The 19404-nt window shown below is 52.2% G+C and overlaps 7 protein-coding genes across 7 annotated transcripts; 4 read left to right on the top strand and 3 right to left on the bottom strand.

Moving 5' to 3' along the window:
- Positions 1 to 1683: 1683 nt before the first annotated feature.
- Positions 1684 to 3083, bottom strand: RHO25_010278 (uncharacterized protein; the record flags this gene model as incomplete). The annotated part of the gene is made up of 3 exons (XM_023602800.2): positions 1684 to 2468; positions 2518 to 2710; positions 2763 to 3083. 3 exons carry the CDS (start codon positions 3081 to 3083, stop codon positions 1684 to 1686), a joined length of 1299 nt encoding a protein of 432 aa, XP_023451492.1.
- Positions 3084 to 3465: 382 nt separating this feature from the next.
- RHO25_010277 (uncharacterized protein) lies at positions 3466 to 4416 on the top strand (the record flags this gene model as incomplete). The annotated part of the gene is made up of 2 exons (XM_023602801.2): positions 3466 to 3788; positions 3843 to 4416. The coding sequence occupies 2 exons, from the start codon at positions 3466 to 3468 to the stop codon at positions 4414 to 4416; spliced, it is 897 nt and encodes a 298-aa protein (XP_023451491.1).
- A 4671-nt stretch (positions 4417 to 9087) lies between these two features.
- On the top strand, positions 9088 to 9879 carry RHO25_010276 (uncharacterized protein; the record flags this gene model as incomplete). Its single annotated transcript, XM_023602802.2, has 1 exon — positions 9088 to 9879. The coding sequence occupies one exon, from the start codon at positions 9088 to 9090 to the stop codon at positions 9877 to 9879; it is 792 nt and encodes a 263-aa protein (XP_023451013.1).
- A 920-nt stretch (positions 9880 to 10799) lies between these two features.
- Positions 10800 to 11624, top strand: RHO25_010275 (uncharacterized protein; the record flags this gene model as incomplete). The annotated part of the gene is made up of 1 exon (XM_065603278.1): positions 10800 to 11624. One exon carries the CDS (start codon positions 10800 to 10802, stop codon positions 11622 to 11624), a length of 825 nt encoding a protein of 274 aa, XP_065459350.1.
- Positions 11625 to 12444: 820 nt separating this feature from the next.
- On the bottom strand, positions 12445 to 13411 carry RHO25_010274 (uncharacterized protein; the record flags this gene model as incomplete). Its single annotated transcript, XM_023602803.2, has 2 exons — positions 12445 to 12835; positions 12894 to 13411. 2 exons carry the CDS (start codon positions 13409 to 13411, stop codon positions 12445 to 12447), a joined length of 909 nt encoding a protein of 302 aa, XP_023451014.1.
- A 1389-nt stretch (positions 13412 to 14800) lies between these two features.
- Positions 14801 to 16518, top strand: RHO25_010273 (uncharacterized protein; the record flags this gene model as incomplete). The annotated part of the gene is made up of 4 exons (XM_023602805.1): positions 14801 to 15099; positions 15147 to 15684; positions 15736 to 15931; positions 15989 to 16518. 4 exons carry the CDS (start codon positions 14801 to 14803, stop codon positions 16516 to 16518), a joined length of 1563 nt encoding a protein of 520 aa, XP_023451018.1.
- Positions 16519 to 17738: 1220 nt separating this feature from the next.
- Positions 17739 to 18759, bottom strand: RHO25_010272 (uncharacterized protein; the record flags this gene model as incomplete). Its single annotated transcript, XM_023602806.1, has 5 exons — positions 17739 to 17932; positions 17985 to 18108; positions 18158 to 18285; positions 18338 to 18457; positions 18510 to 18759. 5 exons carry the CDS (start codon positions 18757 to 18759, stop codon positions 17739 to 17741), a joined length of 816 nt encoding a protein of 271 aa, XP_023451020.1.
- Positions 18760 to 19404: the final 645 nt, after the last annotated feature.

Here is a 19404-nt window from a genome sequence, read left to right as displayed (position 1 = left end):
TGCATAAACTGTTTGCTTTTGGCTGTCTGTCGGTGTTCTTGTGTTCGGTGCGCTGGAACCCTTCTGTTCGGTGCGCTGGACATTTATGGCAACTGTACCAGTGTCATCGGTGCGATCTGACGGACAAGCCCATCATGAAGTCGGAGCCAGATGTGCACGTTGAAGTGAAAGTTGAATGGAGCCTTCGCGCTCTGTCGTTTGCGAGAGGAAACCCGTGGTGGCGCTTTCACACGCAAAGTCAGCTTGGCGCAAACAGTTGCCAAATCTGCCTCTCACTGATAACGCGTGCGGCCAAGGACAGCTTGCACATCGATTCCACCTTCTCCTGCGCCTTGAGAATCATGGTCCGCGCTCCTTCAAACTCGATCTTCGCACTGACGGCGACACGAACAACCGCCCACGCCGAGAAACAACACTGCAATTGCCTGTGACTTGCCCCTTCTCAGCTTCGGCTTGACGGCAGCTAGTCGCTGCTGAAGTTGATATGGCGCGCGACGAAACGAAGAACTTGAAGGAGCACATCAAGGGGACGCGTTCCGTCAATCCGGAGGACTCTCAGGCACTCGATCCTGCTTCATGGAACTTGCGGGACCTGATGACCTGCCTCCACATCCAACGGGCGTTTGGACGACCAGCTGCCAATGCTACTGGTCAAGGCGGCGTTCTCGCCGTAGGAAATGACAGTACAGCAGATGTGGGAGACGAGGGGGATGTTGAGTGCAATGAGTATAGGGCTGCAGGAAAGGTCAGCCTTTGTCTCGCCTTTGAGACAGTAGTTCCATACTTACTTTTCATCAGGTCGACGTCGAGGGTACCGGTATCTTAGATCATCGGAACCGTCCACGCACAGCACCAGCAGTAGAAATTCGCTACCTCTTCGACAAAGACTTCTCCAGAAAGTGTTCGACCAGCAAGGATGATTTCGATAAATGTTTGCGCATCTTGGAGCAGGATATGTTGCCGCTACCAACTAGTGTCCGGACTAATGTGGACCCGAGAGAGTGCTTCAACATGGATCGGTGGCGCTTCGCCGTGGAAGAAGAATTAGGCCTGACCTCAAAGTGGCGAAGAGACGACCGAAAAGGCTTTCTCCTCAGGCTTACAGCAATTCGTCTGCGAGCTGAAGACGACCGGCTGCACTGTTGGCCCGTTCCTATACTCGGACTGTATTGCACTTTGGAAGATGTTACCAAATTCGTGAACACCCATCCCGTTTGCCAGTTGGGGTACTGTATCGACTTCCAGAGCGAGGAAAATGTTATCGAATGGGACTCTATGACCACCACTAAAATATCTACTGCCAGAGAAGTGGATACTCAGGTTGCGGAGACCAGGGTATGCTCGCGCTGTCTGACTTCCAGTAAGTTGGGAAGTAGACCCTATGTGGCTTTCGTCAAGCTTGTGTCTTGGGAGAAGATCTCAGAACAGCGACGGTGCTGCGAATGCATTCGAGCAGGTAGGCCAGCACTCTTTCGCTGCTCGAAGAGCAGTCCTAGCACTCTATCGGAGTTTCATCGCAGAGCAAACACGTGGTTCGTTGCGGCCTCGACCTGAAGGAGGTCGTCAAGAGGTCCTCATCAGCGAATCCGGCGGCAGGATTGGCGAACCATTGTGATACAAGATTCTAGCTTCTCAGATGTACCCAAAGGCATGGTCTGTCAATTAGTTCTATGCAGCGATTCTCTACTTCCCCTGCCACTGTATCGTCACATCCACAGAGTGATCTGTGCCGGTATACACCTTCACTTGCGTGCTCCCGCTAGGCACAGAATCCGCCGAGAAGTCACCAGATCCGCTTGCTTGCAAGGTGTTCCCATCTGCAGTGAATATGGTGCTCGGCACGCCTGATCCACAGCTGAAGACTCCCGACGAGATGCCGCAGCTTCCCTTCGATGACTTCAGAGTAAACCCATCTCCTGAAGCTGCAGCTGTGAAGGTCGCGCATGTGCCACTTGTGAACCAAGTTCCAGCAGAGATGATGCAACCTTTTTGGCTGCCTCCAGTGACGACGTTGAGAAATCCCGAGCCCGCAAAAGGAGTACCGGGAGATGAGGTGGGCTGGGTTCCTCCACCGGTTGTAGTCGAAGTAGGCGAGCCTCCACTTCCTCCCTTCAGCTTGTACTTGATACCACTGCTCGGGCAGTTGGACTTGGTGAGAGTATCGATGGGAACAAACTCGCCAGTCTGGACTGAGCCCCGGATGTTGTAGAAGTACCAGACTTCGTTGACAGCTCCAGATCGGCAGCCAATGTATGGCGTTTTGCCACCGTGGCTTTTGGCGAGTGCTTGCTGGATTTGTGATAGGCTGTATGTGGCGCTTGTTGAGGGTGTGACGCCAGCATCTCCAAGCCATTGGTAGGTAGGCAGAGTCTTGAAAACATCGACCACTTTTTGGAAGAACTCTGGGACTTCTTCAGTTGGTTTGTAGTCGGTGTAGCAATCCGGTTCTAGTGTAGAGATGCAGGTGCCTGAAAGATCATCAGCATGTGAACATTTCTCAAATTCCGTTTTCCATACCATGCTTTCCCCACTCATGCTCCCAGAATGTCTCGGCAGATCCTGAGTTGCTTTGCCAGTAGGTGTTCATGTAATCAACCAGATCCTGCTTTCCAGCTGCTTGCAAGATCTGCGTAATGTTGGTGTAAGCGCGACGATCATCGCAGTTGGCTTCATATGTGCCATCGCAGTTGTCAGGCCATAGTCCATGGATCTGTATGCGTCGTCAGCGTTGCCCTCCACACGACTCCACATCCAACACTCACAGTCCAACTATCAGCAGGCCCAACAACCGGATCCGTATCCCAAAACTGTGTCAAGAGCAGAGCGCCGCCTGGAGAATTGAAACAGCAAAGATCATTCTGTGCTGTGGTATTCTGGCACGAGAGCTGCGGGTTGTTGCAAGTGGCGGAAGCTGCAAACACATCTTGTCTCTCCACTGGACTCTGCATAAAGCCCAGCACAGACTGAGCAGCAGCAACACCGGAGAGCGCCACTCGCGAGGCAGTGCGAATGGAAGGCATCTTGTCGGCAATGGCCTTCAGCTCATCGAGGTGGCCAGCCAGGCCATCATATACGCTTTCCATGCTGCAGCAGAGCCTGAGCAACCTTCCTGTTCGGTAGCAGCGTCCGTCGTAGCTCTCCTAGATTGCTGCTGCTGGCGTCGGTCGGTTGCATCGGCTCGCAGTAATGTGCATTTCGATCACCGTTGATGCAGTCCGAGGCACGAGGTCATCCAGTCATCGTCAGTCGGCGCGGCAACAGTCATCCGACGCCATGTTTCGCGGTCCCTTGCACGCGCGGAGCAGGGAGGCGTGCGTGAGTGATTGGATGGAGTTGGAGATAAGACTTGTCGATCTCCGCCGGCTCGGTTCGTTCCTGCGTCGCGGGATTGGCAGGGCTTGTGTGGACATGCCATGGCCGAAGTGAAGCAGCTGGAGAGCTTCCTATCATTCATTCCCACCCGCCATGTCCTTTGCCATCTCCGCGAGGCCATGCCAACGTCTGCTGTCATGTAGTCGTCGGAGGTACAGCTCCCTGGCGTCGCCCGTCAAAATCTCCTCCATCGCCGCCCCGCACACGGGCGAAATCACCGTCGTGTCGCTGAACCGGCCCAAGGCGCGCAATGCCATCTCTCGCCAGCTGCTCGCCGAGCTGAAGGGCGTCGTGGATCAGGTGCACAGCGAGGGCGCGAAGGGCTCGACGAGAGCGCTCATTCTGACCTCGGAGAGCGACGATGCGTTCTGTGCCGGCGCCGACTTGAAGGAACGCCTCACCTTCACCGAGGAAGAGTATGTCCCGCATGCAGAGCAGACGACATAGATCTGTAGAACTCACCAATGCAGCACCCGCCATTTCCTCTCCACTCTCCGAAACACCTTCTCCCGCCTCTCCACCCTCCCCATCCCCACCATCTCCGCCATCAGCAGCACCGCCTTCGGCGGAGGTCTCGAGCTTGCTCTGTGCACCAACTTCCGCGTCATGGCTTCGACGGCAATGGTCGGCCTGCCAGAGACGCGCTTGGCCATCATCCCCGGTGCAGGAGGGACCTACCGTCTTCCTGCAATCATTGGAGCCAGCAGAGCGCGAGACATGATTCTAACCGGAAGACGCATCTCGGGCGAGGAGGCATATTTCATCGGGCTGGCAGACAGGATTGTACAGATCACAGAAGATGAGATCAAGAACGGTGCAGGAGTTGCACGTGGGAAGGTCTTTGAACAAGCAGTGGAAATGGCCACGACAATCTGCGAAGGTGGACCAGTCGCTATTCGTGCTGCCATGCAGGCTGTGAGTGGATGGGAGAACGGCGAGGCCAGCGAGAATGCTGCCTATGATCTCGTGCTCCCGACGACTGACAGGACAGAGGCATTGAAAGCATTTGGGGAGAAGAGAAAGCCGGAGTTCAAGGGAAGGTAGAAACAGTCTGCGCCCGCGGAACCTGTCTTGAGGCTGGCTTTCAAAAGGCCGCGACAATTGCGGAATTGATGTGATCATAGACTTGACGATACATTACCCCAATGCCTTGACCGCTATCCAAACTGGCATGCAACTCTCATCGGTGATCACATTTCAACGAAGCGCTGCACAACGCTCACAGTAATGATCGAGGAAATGGCAATGCTAAACGATCTCATGAGCTGCGGCTTCGAAGGATTTCGCTGGCGCGGAACTGTTTGCAAAGGAGTCTGCTATTACCCAGGACTGATGCGCGTCACCCGATTTGCTGCTTGAACACAATGGTCTCCGTTTCAGGCCGTTGTTGCGAGCTCAGAGACACCTGCAGTGATCATGCGAAAGTCACCAAAGTGGAAGCTGCCATTGCGATGATACTGCATTCTGAATCGGCTTTGCCTTGAAGGCCTCCGTCCAAAAGATCGTTCTGGCTGTGTACACGTATCATGTGGAATTTCCTTCTGTGACTGCTCAACACAAGAGTCTTTCAAGGTCCCTGAATCCTTCACACAGTGAATGAGCTGGTCCTCAACTGATATTCCGATGGTTCGGCACTCTGCAACCCGACAAAGAACTACCAGGAACACACGATTTTTGCAGAACATATTCACACTGACACCAGCGCTGGCGTGCCAGCACAGCCCTCGGCTGCTTCTCTGGGGCTTGCTGGAAAGCGATTGCTGTCGTCGTCTACATCCGCAGAGAAACATCCAGACATACGAGCACTGCAAGTCCTTTTCAAATGCACTTCACCCTCCAGGCGTTTCCGAGGCCAAGAATGTGCCAGCCTGACTGCCTTCACAATCAGCGAAATTGCACGCTTTCGAGATAAATGGTACGAGTTCTCAAGCAAGAAGTTGCGCTTCGAATCGAGGGCCGAACACTCCACCGCAGCCGACATCGTTGCAAACATATTCGCACAAGCACGACAAGCCACGAGTCAAGCAATTAGAAGCAAGTGCAACACGACCGACACGACCTCGGGGCCACTGCTACAATGCTGGCTTATCGGTAGTTTGTGTCTCAACACTGTCATCAGTTCTTGCTAACATCGCTAAGTAGGTGCTGCCACTTCGACGAAGTGCAATTGTCCAATCGGATGCCTCACCTTCACCATGCGAGAGATATCAGTGTCGTCACAATAGGTTTCTTCCCCACAACGGCGCTATACCTCCAGTGCTCGGGGCAATGCCGATCATACTCAAGTGGTCAGTTCCGAAGTTACGCCAGCGCCTGTTGGAGCGACTGCAACCAACAACAGACCTCGAAAAGGGAAATGGTGGAACATCACCTCAATGGCAACTTTTTTGCTTCCAAGCCCTCGCACGCTGCTTCACGACGAACTGATAGCACTTGAGCAAGGACACTGATTGGACATCGACACTACCTACCATTCGCCGTGTTTCTTCTCTGGCAGGAGACACTGTTTGCATGTCTTTCCAAGACCGAGATTTGAACGTGGTGCTCTGTCTCCATCTCTACTATTCGGTGTGCGATGGAGATGTCTTACTACAGGAGATCGAACGTGCGAGATGGATAGGCGGAGAACGACCGAGATGGGACCAGAGAGGAGTTCGAATTGGGTCTGCAAATGGCGAAAGATTCCACCATACCCAACGGGACCTCGATGATAAGGACAGTGTATAAGAACAATGCGCCCAGCACCTTGATCGATCGCTTTCATTACCATTCAACCACCACGTTCCCGCGTAGCCTAAAGTGAATGGCACGCACGACCCCGAAGGCACGGCATTCACAGCAATTCCCACACCATGAAGATCAGCATCGTCGCCTTTTTGGGCTTGAGCGCTGTCAGCGTCTCTGCTGCTCCTTACCAGAACCTTCATGAACGCCACTCGAACGAAACTTCTCACTCAAACACCACCACCGACTGGAACAGCACCAATGGCAACCCACAAGCAGACCCTGCGCTGAAACCAGTAATGCTCTTCACTCGCTCCAACGATAAGAATAAGCATGCTTCCGGGCACTGGAACAACACAAACGGAGGGCCTTGGAACTCTACCTCTCCTTCTTTCTTTTGTTTGCTCGACATGATGGCAATGGAACTGGCAACCCGTTCTGGAACGATACGCGTGCTGGCTCAGATGGGACTTCGTTCTGGAAAGCGACGAAGAAACCGAGTTTGAAGTTTGAGAGGCGAAGCGGTGGCGGACACGGACATGGCTCGCTGTGGAATGGGACTGTGACGAATGCTACGCGAGAACGTTTCTAGAGGGAAGCGTTGTTGTGGAATGAGGGATGATATGATTGGTTGACGGGGGAGTGATGTTGGTGGAGAGACGCAGTGCGCTTCATGAAGCAAGGAGAAGAAGGCGCATGAGTTTGGAATAGCGACGGTTCGGCGCGGTTGTGTATAATGATAGATGTTGCTAATGCGACGATGTATGTGTTGGACAGACGAGGAAGTTGACTGATTCCTGTCGAAAGTTGCTATTCGTTGTTCTCGAGCCAGGACATTCCTACGCTACGTTCATAGACAAGCTGTCGGTAGAAAAATGGCTTGGAGAAAGCATGAAATCTCTGGGCAGGATGTGGTTGATGTACAATAGGTAGAACTCCGCCCAGTTCACAGATATGACGAAATTCTAAAATGCCATTAAATCAATCCCAAGGCACAACATCGGACCGACATTGTTCGTTCAGAAACGCGGCCGGGGACTCTATCTACTGGAGCATAGGCCTGCTAGATGATTTCCACATTCGAATGGCCGCACCTCGCACTGAGTGCGACAAGATCGTGGGTCGAACTTGGTGTAGAGGATGCGCAAATCCTGCCTACATCGATAAGAATCGGTGTCTTGCCGACATTCGATCAATCCAGCGAATAGGTTGAGCAGTTAAGAGTCTGACCATGTCTTGTTGGCGTAAGAGCTCCCTGCGGATAGCAAAGACAAGACAAGCAATGACTGGTAGCTTGTTTCCACTGCATACATGTAGTACTTCAGGGACCTATAAAGCTACGTCAAGGACATGGAAAGTCCCGCTACATTAGTGTCGTCCCCTGGGCTTTGGCTCTTGGAACATATGCAAGGGTCGCTTCGTCCTATAAGCTCTCCTGAAAACACCGGGATATTGCTTGCTGGACGACTTCTGTCCTAGCCTGATCTAGAGACTAAGCCAGCTTAGTAGCCGATATTTTATATCTATGATGATTCAACTAACAGGACTCGTTTAGTAGCCTCTCACATTATGTGGTGGTTCGCTTAGACACTTTGCTCTTTGAATTCTATGCTGGCGGGCGAGACGAAAGGCATAGTTTTGAAGAATCGCTTACTAGTTTCAGAAAATGCTGGTTCGCAAAGGTTTCTAATACAGAGGACTGCTCGATCATTTCACAAGCGTTCAGCCGCCACAAATTGATTATATGAGACTTATCATCGTATGCCTAGACGGGTATTAACAGCTAGCGAAACACTGGCAGCATACAACGTCTGCAAATGCGACTCGTGGCTGCGAAGAATACGATCGTGCACGTCAGGTAAGACTTTGAACAGAACAATAAATCCGAGTCGAACAAAACCTATACAAAGCAATAAACAACCGTGCGCTCATTCTTCTACGCTACGAAGCATGTGTGAGACCACAAAATTCCTACTGCTGCAAGCCCGTCGATGTGAGAGTGTGTCCTATGGAACCAAGGTGTACCTACACGTGGCTGGGGAACCGTAACTGTCTTGACTATCTGTGACACTGGAGGCCAGGTTCTTTAGTGCTCGGACATTTGGCCGAAAGGTCACCGCGAGTGTCCTCCCGAAGCACGACAACTAGTTAACACCAATGACGGAACCGTAGATGCTTGCGTTCGGACTTTTGAGAGTTTTGTTGATCGGTCCTTTTCGACAGGCCAATGATTAGGGGTCAAATGGACACATGGTTTATGGGGCTCTGAGAAGTGCCACAAACAATTGTCATTCAACGATGGTGGGCATCTTGTAAGGCATTAAACGCTATTTGACATCTCAAGCCCATGTTGAGTGAGCAGGAGTTTCGTAGACGGGCATCAGTGGACTACGGTTGGTATCGGAATGTTCCGAACTCTGCAAGACATGATTTCATAGCGTGCGCAGAAGACAATGCCGGTGCGATCCCATCAACCCAATCAAAACATGCGTGTGCTGTTTGGCAATCATCATTGGGAGCAGAAGCTGATCCTGGAAGCTAGGTGACATCAAAGTAGATAGCATCTCTCCGAACTGTAGGACTCTGCTTCTGGACGATCAGCCTAGCGGGCCAGCTTTGTGTGATCTCTGGGATAGATGCCAATGGTGTGGTAACGTCCTACCGCTCAATTGTCTATGCGCTGCGATAGACCTCATATCGGTCTTTTCGACGTGGTGTTCTGATAGGCACAATGAGACATTATAGGACGTAGTCCATTCAGGAAGAGCAAATAGAGACACCGAAATGCAGTCGGAGACTTCAGATCTGTTTCGAGTGGCTCATCTCTGCATAGTGTAGAATGCGTCGTCGAAACGTGGAAAGGGTATATAGCTCGAATACGAGCTCGACTGCTTCCACTTCAAGTCAGTCAAGGCCACTTTCACTTCTCAGTCTTATCCAGTGCGTCGCAGGTCGACCGCAACATACCAACACTCCCTTCGATCATCAACCATGAAGTTCACAACCTTCACATTGCTCAGCACGAGCGCCATCAGCGTTTTTGCTGCTCCTTATTGGCGAAACAACACGTACTGGAACAATACTCATATTGGATCAAAGGAGAATCCATACTGGAAGGCTGCCAGTCAACCAGTCGTGCTCGTCACTCGTTCCGATGACGACAAAACTGCGTCTTCCAATCCCTACTGGAACAATACGCACGAAGGATTGAAAGGCAATCCGTACTGGAAATCTGGAAACAAACCTATGATTCTGATCACACGTGAGGAGGACAAGGCGAATTCGTCTTCGGACACTCGATACTGGAATGATACACATGCTGACTCGGAAGAGAATCCATACTGGAAATCACCGCCCGTGGTTCTCATTCCGCGAGGGGAAAGCAATGAGACTGGCAATGGTTATTGGAATGATACACATGCTGGCTCGAAGGAAAATCCGTACTGGAAGTCGCCTCCTGTGATGCCCATTTCGCGAAACGATGGCGGTAAGGCTGGAAATCGCTACTGGAATGATACACACGCGGGCTCCACGGAGAACCCATATTGGAAGTCGCCCCCGGTAATGCTCATTTCGCGAGAGGATGGTGGTAAAACCGGTAATCGGTACTGGAATGACACGCATGCGGGCTCCAAACAGAACCCATATTGGAAGGAGGCAAGTGGACCTGTGAGTCTCGCCGACAAGCGTGCCGAGAACGAGACTGCGAATGAGAATCCATATTGGAAGAATACTCATGACGAATCCGCGGAGAACCCGCACTGGGGGAAGTCTCAAGCTTGAGAGTTGTGCGAAGCATTATCTGGGAAGGGTGACGATAAGAAAGATGAACGTGGGAGAGGCTGGTCCTTTGGCCGAGCGCGTGCTTGGGTCCGGGGGACTCGTTGTGGCTGGTTGTGGTTGAGATTGATGAGCTTGGATATGCCATCGTCCACAACGAGTAAAGAGCTTGGAGAAGCGACTGCCAGGTTCTGGCGAACATCCCGAGGAAGCATTCCTTTGCCTTGGACGGCATGGATTTATGGCAGGCGTAGAAGTATATCAACCTTTATTGACGTTCCTCGCGAGTGTTGTCCTTGCTTGCACCATGAAGCTTGCTAGGAATCGAGCTGGTTCAAGTGCAGCTCGGCTTCAGATCTCAGCGCTGTCGTGTCCGATTCGTTCGCTCGATCTCTGGTAGAATATTGGCTCTTTGTAGGTGCACGGAACTGCTCATGTAGTCAAGACGTAGTGGCCCCTAACAACATGTCTCCTGCTTTTCTCTACTCGCCGTGATCGCTCTGGAGAGCTGATCCATTTTCGTCTCCGTTGACAAAGCGACAGAGAAGGAGGCGGGCATGGAGGAAGGACGACAGGTCGCTGGAAGCAGACTATCAGGTGCTTCGCAATGCAGTGGAAGGCCCGCAAGTGGGGAGGTCGCTCTTCTTTCGCGACTGCGCGCTGACGCCCGTTTGTAGCTTCTATAACTGATGCTGAGCTCCATGTGAAGCAGTGTGCTCGCCAGACCGCTGGGCGGTCCCCGCTTCACTTTCACTTCACTTTACTCACGGCTCCCTGTTGCGACCATATTGTCGTGCCCCCGTTCAGACAACTTCCCATCTCATCAAAACTTTGACCGCAACACCATAAGACCATAATCGCCCCGGCGTTGATCACGTGTGCAACTTGCAGCTGTGGTGAACGAAGACCAACATCAGAACGGCATGGCGAGCGACAGCGCCCCTGTCTCGGCGCTTTTAGCCAGCCAACATCAACCTCCACCAGCCGCTGAATTGACGGCAAGCACCAGCAAGCTACACCGCGTGGACACGAAGAAGCACTTTCCATTCCTGGACCTTCCAGCTGAGCTCAGACTACTCGTATACGAGCACCTGCTGGTCGGTGACAGACCGTGGACTTTTTGGCCACGCTATAGCTACAAGCCAAAGCTGCAGCCCAACATCATCGCGACGTGCCAGCTTGTTCGCGAAGAAGCCACTCCGGTATTGTATGGCTGCAATGAGTTCGTGCTTCAGCCGTACTTTGACTTCGGTTCCTTTTCGTGGTTTGTGATTGACATCGGAGAGTCTACACAGTACCTCAATGCCTTTCACGTCCAGGGTCTGTGCAGATCGAGGACGAGCCTGATGAAAATCTTCAGGCTGCTGAAAGTCTGCAAAGCACTGTCGAAGCTGGCGATATCCCAAGACCTATTCTTGTTGTACAACAATGCTGGCGAGTTGGCAAAAGATGTCGGCCCGCTCGTACGGATGCTTCATCGAAATCAGAAGAAGAAGCAAGATCAAAAACCTCGCGACGTGCTAGATGGCTTGCACTTCGCGGCTCGCACGCGCCCAACCGACCGGACTTTAGTGGCACATCGAAACAGATCGGCGGAAGAAGCAGCTGCGTTTGGAGAAGAGGTCAAAGGTCTCCTTCGCGCAACTTTCAAACGATCGATGGCTTGGCAGGGGGGCACGCCCTGTGAAGAGCCACTGAAGCAAATCAAACTTGGAGGTAATCCACGTGCGATGTACCCAAGCGAGTGAGATCGCTAGGTCCAGCCCAAAGGCTAACATGATGACAGATGAGGCTGCTCCACAAGTCTACAAATGTTTACAAGACCACAGAAGAGAACCCGAAGCGAACATCAACGTCTGGGTAGAGCCTGAGCCAGATGTCCGAGACGGCTTATCAGGCCCGATTCGAAATCGACCGAGTGCAGATAAAAGGGTTATCAAAATTTCAGAGGGTTGCTCTGATGGGATAGTCCTCACGACGAAAGGTCATCAAGCTTTGTTCCTCGGCTCGACTAGCGGAAACCAATCTACGCTGCGATCAGGCTCCAGTCCGCGATTCTTCATATTCTGCAGAGAAAGGTGTACCAAAAATGCCACTGATTCTATTGCTTCCTTCACGAGCCTGAATATTTCAACCTGCAGCTCCGCTCCACCGTTCGCCTTTCAACCAATGCTCCGACATCTGAGCGCAAGTGAAACTTATTTTCATTCGAGCGCCAGAGGTCCAGTCCATGTCGAGTCGGGTCTCCACCAGAGGTTGCTAGCGATCTCTCCGAGCGACTGTGGAAGGTCCGTTGGATTTTGAATCAGCTGTTTCGGTTCGGAATTGTCCAGTCTTCGGAAAAGCTTTGCTCAGTCGGGTGGTGTTTCTCATCTACAGACTGGCTTGCATGAAATGTCCTCGCATTGCACGTCTATCGTCTCTCATTATGCCGTCCCGGCTCTTTGCTGGACTACCTTGCCCAGTGTATGGAAGATCTCTTGATTACCCCTTGGTATTCCAGCCCCTCTGTCATGTCCCGTGCAAACCCCAAATTCTTTCTGTGTCTACCACGCAGCTCGACTCGTCCTACCGATTCTCTTCTGCCCAGTCCCTCCATTCTTTCCATTCCTTATATCCCAGCCCAACCTTCTTCCCCTCATAAGTCACCAGCTCTCCTCTGCCATCTCGCCATACCCGCTCCCATGAACTCGAGCTTCCATTGTAGCCGGCCTTGCGCATCAAGGATATCAACGTCTCTTCTTTCGTCCACTCTTGCTCTACAGCCACTGAGGGTAGATATGTCGCGCCGTATCTTCTGCCATGATATGTGAAGGATATGCGGATACCGTGTTTGCCAAGGGTCCAACCTAGAGGGTCGCTCGAAGGAGAGGAGAAATTGGTCAGGAGAGTGACCTCGCAGGATAGGCTCGGGAGGAGGGAGGAGGGGATCGGAGAGAATCGCGTGTCTTCGAAGGCCCTACAGCGAGTGAGAGCTTGAGTCAGCTGGATCGAGGTAGGGCTGGGACGTGCCTCACGAGGTGAGAGCATATGAGCGGAGCCCATACTCCAGCTCTTGCGCCTCAAAGGTGCCGATGCAGCCTCTTAGGCTCTTGTGGCCGCTTCGAGACACGGTATTCCATGTGATGAAAAGAGGATGCTCCTCGCCTTTCCTCGCGCCTCCCGTCACGTCTGATGTGGAGCTCATGGAACTCGCTGGTGTTGCTGTGCCGGAAGCATTCTTGCTGCTTCCCCCGCTGCTCCCACTCTGTGCGCTGGGCAGGCTGCTGCTCGAGCTGCCGGCGCTTCTCGCGGGTTCTCTGTTTAGCAATCGTGAGATGGCAGTCCGTTTGGTCGAAGTTGGCGCCGCCTCGTCGCCGTCTACATCGGTCATCTCGGCATCGTCGTCATCCTCGACTTCTGAGGGGTCCTCATCGTTGCTCGCGTGATATCGCTCCCACAGCTCTTCCGTCTGCGCGAGAGTGAGGGGTTTCCTGCGCTCGAATGATACTGCGAGGGTATCAAAGCAGAAAGCACAGTGAGCTTGAGTAGCCATCCTGAAGCAGCCGCGCTGTGCTGTTCACGACTGCGGGGGCGGGGACAGGTTGACTTTCGAGGCCAGGAGTGATGCACGGATAGCTATGGGATGAGCGTACGCTTCGATCAGCAAACTGAGCACAAGACTAGGAGATCGTGGAAACATGAACGTCAACATCTATGAGTTGGTCGCATGAGCATCAGCAACGTCCACGACTGGCGATGACGCTCGATTCATGTCCCATGCAGGGACGATGCGGCTTGCTCAATGCGGTATCGCGGCGGAGTCAGCATTTCATTCTTGGCATTGAGCCATATCTCTCTCCTCGAATCTGTCCAACTACCACCACTCTGCGCTCATACACTGTTTGCTTGTCGTAAGGCAGCACACGCTGGACTGCTTTACCCACAACCCCGATTCTCAGAGGAGGTTCGGAAGGTTGAACAACGAGAAACGACTCCACGACTTCCGTTCGAATTCCTGTTTCCAACTTTCCATTGAGAACCTGCAACATCGACCAGATGCACGCCGTATATCTCGACCGTGCTTAGAGCGTCTATGCTGAGCATCAGGCAAGCCACAGGTGTTCAAGATCTCAGTTCAGACCTTTACAATACTCCCAGTGCGAGCACGTCTATTTCAGCTCCCTCGGAGTCTCCGAGGAATCGCTGAGAGCTTCGAGGCCTCTCATAGGACGTCTACCATGTAAGCAGACTCTCAGCTACGTAGCGAGGTTGTCGTGATCAAGAAGGATCTGGAGGCGCGTATTAACATGCAGTATATGCTCCTCGCTTCGCTCGGCCCAAGATCGATCAACCGCACAAGACAATGGCAAAGAGCGGCCCAAGACAATCAACGACCACAACTGCGTATCTTTACAGCCGGAATCATGGGATAAGGCCTGCATTGGGAAGGTAGTAACCGTACGCTGGGAACGAAGTCGAGCACGCCATCTCGCGCCCAGACGAATTGCTCGGCGCGCATACCACCCAAGCTTTGTGCGCCACACTAGCATTCTTTGACTTCACCCCTTGACCTCCGTCTTTCATCGCAAGCAGTAATATCGCTCCCTGGAAGACGCGCGAAATTGAGGAACACGAGATCGCCATGCGCAGATACGCAGCTGTTCTCCAATGCCAATCATCCTCATCTACGCGTCCTCGTCTATGCAAATCTGTGAGCATGCGCCTAAAACCCAAGATCGACGCGCTGCACAAGACCTTGCCAGATCTTGGTATACTGTTGCTGCCTCTTGGTAAATCCTCCTACTAACCACATTGCCACATGGCGCCATAAGCATACACCATTGCACTGGCTTGTGAAACCTTTGTTCCGCGACTACATAAGTGCCTTGCCTGATCATCACTGTTTGACACGACTCCACCATCGCATGATATCCGACCCATCATGTCGGAAAAATACGATGCGCACGCCTACAATGGCAGCGAGCGAACTGATGAGATCTCTCAGAGCAGCACTCCTTCTGAGGTTGAAAGACTTCAAGATGAAAAGCGAACTATCGGCACCTTCTCAGCAGCTTTCCTGATCTTCAACCGCGTCGTCGGTACTGGTATTTTTGCGACTCCAGCCACGATCTACAGACTTGCAGGCTCGACAGGAATGGCTCTCATGTTGTGGGTGATTGGCATCTGCATTGCGAGTGCTGGTATGGCAGTATATCTCGAGTTTGGCACAGGCATCCCCAAGTGAGACTCTGCACCCTTGCGCTTGAGCTACTGCTGACCAATTTCAGGAACGGCGGAGAGAAGAACTACCTCGAATACATTTACCGACACCCCAAATTCATCGCCACAGCTTTCTACACTCCCTACATCATGCTGCTTGGCTGGGCAGGTGGTAACTCCGTCATCTTTGGGCAATACATCCTTCTCGCAGCTGAAGTTGAGGTTACTCGCTGGAATCAAAGAGGCATTGCCATGGCCTGCGTGACTACAGCATGCGCTATCCACGCCACGAATGTCAAGCTGGGGCTCAAACTCCAGAACGCCCTGGGCTTCATCAAGGTGCTGATCGTTCTCATCATTGTCATTGCAGGATGGGCAGCACTCGCTGGAGTCACAAAGTTGGAGACAAAGCCGGACAACTTTACCAATGCTTTTGCCGGAACTACCAGCGATGCCAATGCAATCGTTGCAGCACTTTACTCTGTTATTTGGTCCTTCATTGGCTACTCTAATGCCAACTACGCACTTCGGGAGACCAAAGACCCTGTCAAAACATTGAAGATTGCTGCGCCTACGGCTTTGGCGGGCATCTCTATCATTTACATGGTACGTCTCGGCAATATTAAGCTGGAAATCATTTCTGACACCTTCTTCTAGTTCTGCAACATCGCCTACTTCGCCGGTGTACCTCGCGAACAGCTGCTCACCAGCGGCAGTGCGGTCTCCGCAAACTTCTTCCGCAATGTCATGGGCGGCCCAGCAGCACGAGCACTCTCTGTCTTCGTCGCGCTGTCAGCCTTTGGCAACGTGTTGAGTGTGGTGTTCTCGCAAGCTCGCATTGTCCAAGAACTTGGTGAGCTCATTCCCATCCTGCCAAAGAATTACACGTACTGACTCATTTCGACCGAAGGCCGCGAAGGAATTACTCCCTTCCACCGCTTCTTCTCCTCGAACCGCCCTTTCAACGCCCCCGCCGCAGGCCTCTTCTGGCAATGGCTCACCACCTCAGTCATCATTCTCGCTCCTCCTCCGGGTGATGCCTACTCCCTCATCCTCAACATGGTCTCCTACCCTTTGAACGCAGTCAACACTTTCGTCGGCCTAGGTCTCGTCTACTTATACTTCTTCCGCCGGGAATGGAACCCACCATTCAAGTGTTCCTGGCCAGTGGCTCTTTTCTTTGGCCTGGCAAATGTCTATCTCGTGATCGCCCCACTTATTCCGCCGACTGGTGGTAGGACGGTTTACCTTGAGCTGCCTTACTGGCTGCACGTGGTGATTGGATGGGGAATTATTGGTGCTGGTGGAGTGTATTACCTGGTGTGGGTGCAGATTCTGCCGAGGATTGGGAGGTATACGTTGGATCGGGAGACGACGTATGATAGTGTGGATGGATGGGAGAGGTATCACTTTGTTAAGAGGTATCACCATCAGAGTTGATGGGTTGGTTCGCAGAGATTCGTAAATCTTGATAGATGTCAGGGAAGTGTCTTCCATGCTACTCGATGCAAACAAGAAAAGTCACTTCAATCTCTCGATGCCTGGCATATTGGCATCCTTGAGCCATTAGTTGAAGGTTTATCAGAGGTCATAATCGAACCACACTGCGTCCACCGATCTGCAATTTTGGCGGACAATGTAGCAGGTTCACGCTGTGGAAGATGGAAAGGTGAACGACCAGAGATCGTACAGCGCACATGCAGGTGCCATAGCATAGGATCTACGAAGCCTCATCTGATGATCACGCATCATCGTGGCTCATCGTTTTGGCGAGAGGGGAATTCGTTGGCCGTGTCTCGAGAATGAGCAGCAGTACGATCGATCAGACGTCTGTTCGTCATCTCGAGTATTGGAGAAGCAGGACACACACATCAAAGCCGGTGATCGATGCCGTATTTCGCTGCCTACGTGAAAGTCAATTAGTGCAACGCAAGGGCAGTCCAGCCTCAAAATCTTCACTTTACTCGTATCTGTGCAGACCACGAGACCTCAAAACAAGACTTGACGAGCCGGGATGGACGTTAGATCCCACGCGTATTGCGCTTGGCTTTTCTCGAAACACTCGGTATATGTGGAGTGTGGAGGAGCGGGCTAGAGTACTAGTTAGGGTTACTAACGCATGGCTTAGTCGATTTGGACGAATCATCGATCGATTGCATTACTCTAGCACTCGGGCTTCGCAGCGGCAGTAGCAGACTAGTAGTTCAGTGGCCATTGCGGAACAGTAATCTGCCGAGAAGACTGCGCATGCTGTCAGAATCGATGAGTGACTTCCTCGGAGCATTGTACTCGCGGCCGGAAGCTGTTGAAGCTGTTGATTCCAGAACATTGTAGTCGGATACTGTTTGTAAGCAACTGTGTGAAAATTTCTGGTTTGTTCCCGTTGCGTGTGGTCATGGATAGCTTGATTGGACTATGTGGCTGAATCCTGATGTCGACAGACGATCAGAATTGAGATGAGACGATGATCAGGAAACACGAGCGATCTTCATGCAAGATTCATGCAACGCGTCTAACCGTATCTCGACCTGCTTTGCGTCGAAGAGGAGCTCGCAGATGCAAAATGCGCCCAACGATCATGTCGCAAGAATGAAGTGGTTCATTACCTCGTTGATATTCGGCTCTACGTTCTGGGGCCAACACATCATAATACAGACATCCTAGTGTTCTTTCTCCAATGGTCTCTTCCACTTGGGGTTCGCATTGTCTTCCGCATACTTCTTGATCTGATCGTAATTCTTGCACATGTGCGTCGTTCCAATGCCAGATGTGCCGACCAATACTTTGTCTCTTCCTTCTGCGATCGAGAATTCGTCAGCTCCCTCGAGGGCAGTGTCAGCGTAGCATTGGATAGCTGGAAGACAGTGTTAGCAAAAGCAAGGTTGGAAGGCAAGCTCTAGTCTTACATTGGCGGAGGTAGTCGAAACAGTGCAAGATATGTCGGCTGTGGTGAAAGTGCTCTTGCCGTTTTGCATGTCCGCCCACTGAGTAACCCGTGCGGTCTTCGACGAAGGTCTTCAAGATGGCGTTCTGAAGCGTTGTCAGCACTTCGTTTGGACTAAGAAATGGTGCTACATACCAAGCAGTGAAGTTGGTGGAAGACCGTGATGGAGTAGTAGTAGTCTGGAGGCGGCAGCCCATCATATTGCAATGGCGGCGCCAATTCGTACTGTTCGGGTTCATGGACAGGCACGAACCCATAACCACCTGGCAAGTGTCAGAGTTGATGTGATCTCGGTCGCAAACATGTGCTACTCACGGGGCATAAGTGCGTGCCATCGCTTCATCAATTGTTGCACCTCTTCTTGTGGCAGATCCCGGATGTCTTCCTCTGGGCCATAGAGTGAATTGTTGTACCACACTTGCGGTGTTACTGAGACTGTACATCTGTCAGCGGTGGATCTCAAGAGAGTAATACGATGGACACGTACATTCAGGCACGAGGCCATTGACTTCCCCAGCCAACAATTTGCTACCAGTTCGAGATGGTACTGGTTGATCTTTGTTGAATGTGTGGTATAGCAATGTGAACCCCGCTATGCATAGCACAAGTGTTGAGCTCACGATCAATATCGAACGTTTGTACTTTTGCCATCGTGTCTTGGTGACAGACTGCCATTCCAGCATAGGTTCCTTCTCGATGTCATCGCCGTCACCATCTCGGATATTGACTCGTGACATTGTGGGAGTTGGTCGAACCTTCTGCACAATGGAGTGAGAGACAAGCAGTTTGCGATTGACAATGGGACACTGATCGATGCTGCTCAACTCGGGGAGCTACATAGCTCAACAAGCTCCTCGGTGCATGTGGATACGTACGACGTCGAAACTACACACTAGTTGCAGTAGTCGTCGCCCGACTGTGAGAGACTGCTGCATGTTTCACACAGTGGTAGCATAGGATGTGCATACTCAAGATACATCCGGTTTTTCCATTGTGACTACGCCATCAGGATAGCTTATAGGGCTGACCATCGTCTGTGTCCGATGGAGAAGCCGGTGGGTATCGTTTATGCACTTGTGTAGTCTCCACTCAGCAGAATAGCGGTATGGAGGCTCCACACAGTCGTTGCGGCCGAGAAGAAGCTGTCCCTGCGGTCATGAAAGACTAGCCAGCCGCCAACGCTTCACTCGGACAGATCTCGACCACGAGCAAGGTTGGCCGATTGTGTGATCGTGATCCAGGACGCCATCGGCCGTACTCGAGGCATTGAGAGCGAAAAGTCTGACATACAGCCGGTGGACGACTGCCGGCATTGGTAGGACTCCCGTCGTTTCGCTGAAGAAGTCGGCATCTCGTAGTGAGAAAAATGTGCATGTGCCGGT

This window comes from Cercospora beticola, chromosome 7 (genome assembly GCF_033473495.1).
Source record: "Cercospora beticola chromosome 7, complete sequence".
NCBI lineage: Eukaryota > Fungi > Ascomycota > Dothideomycetes > Mycosphaerellales > Mycosphaerellaceae > Cercospora > Cercospora beticola.
The sequence above is the reverse complement of the archived record's forward strand: the minus strand, read 5'-3'. Positions and strand labels throughout refer to the sequence as shown.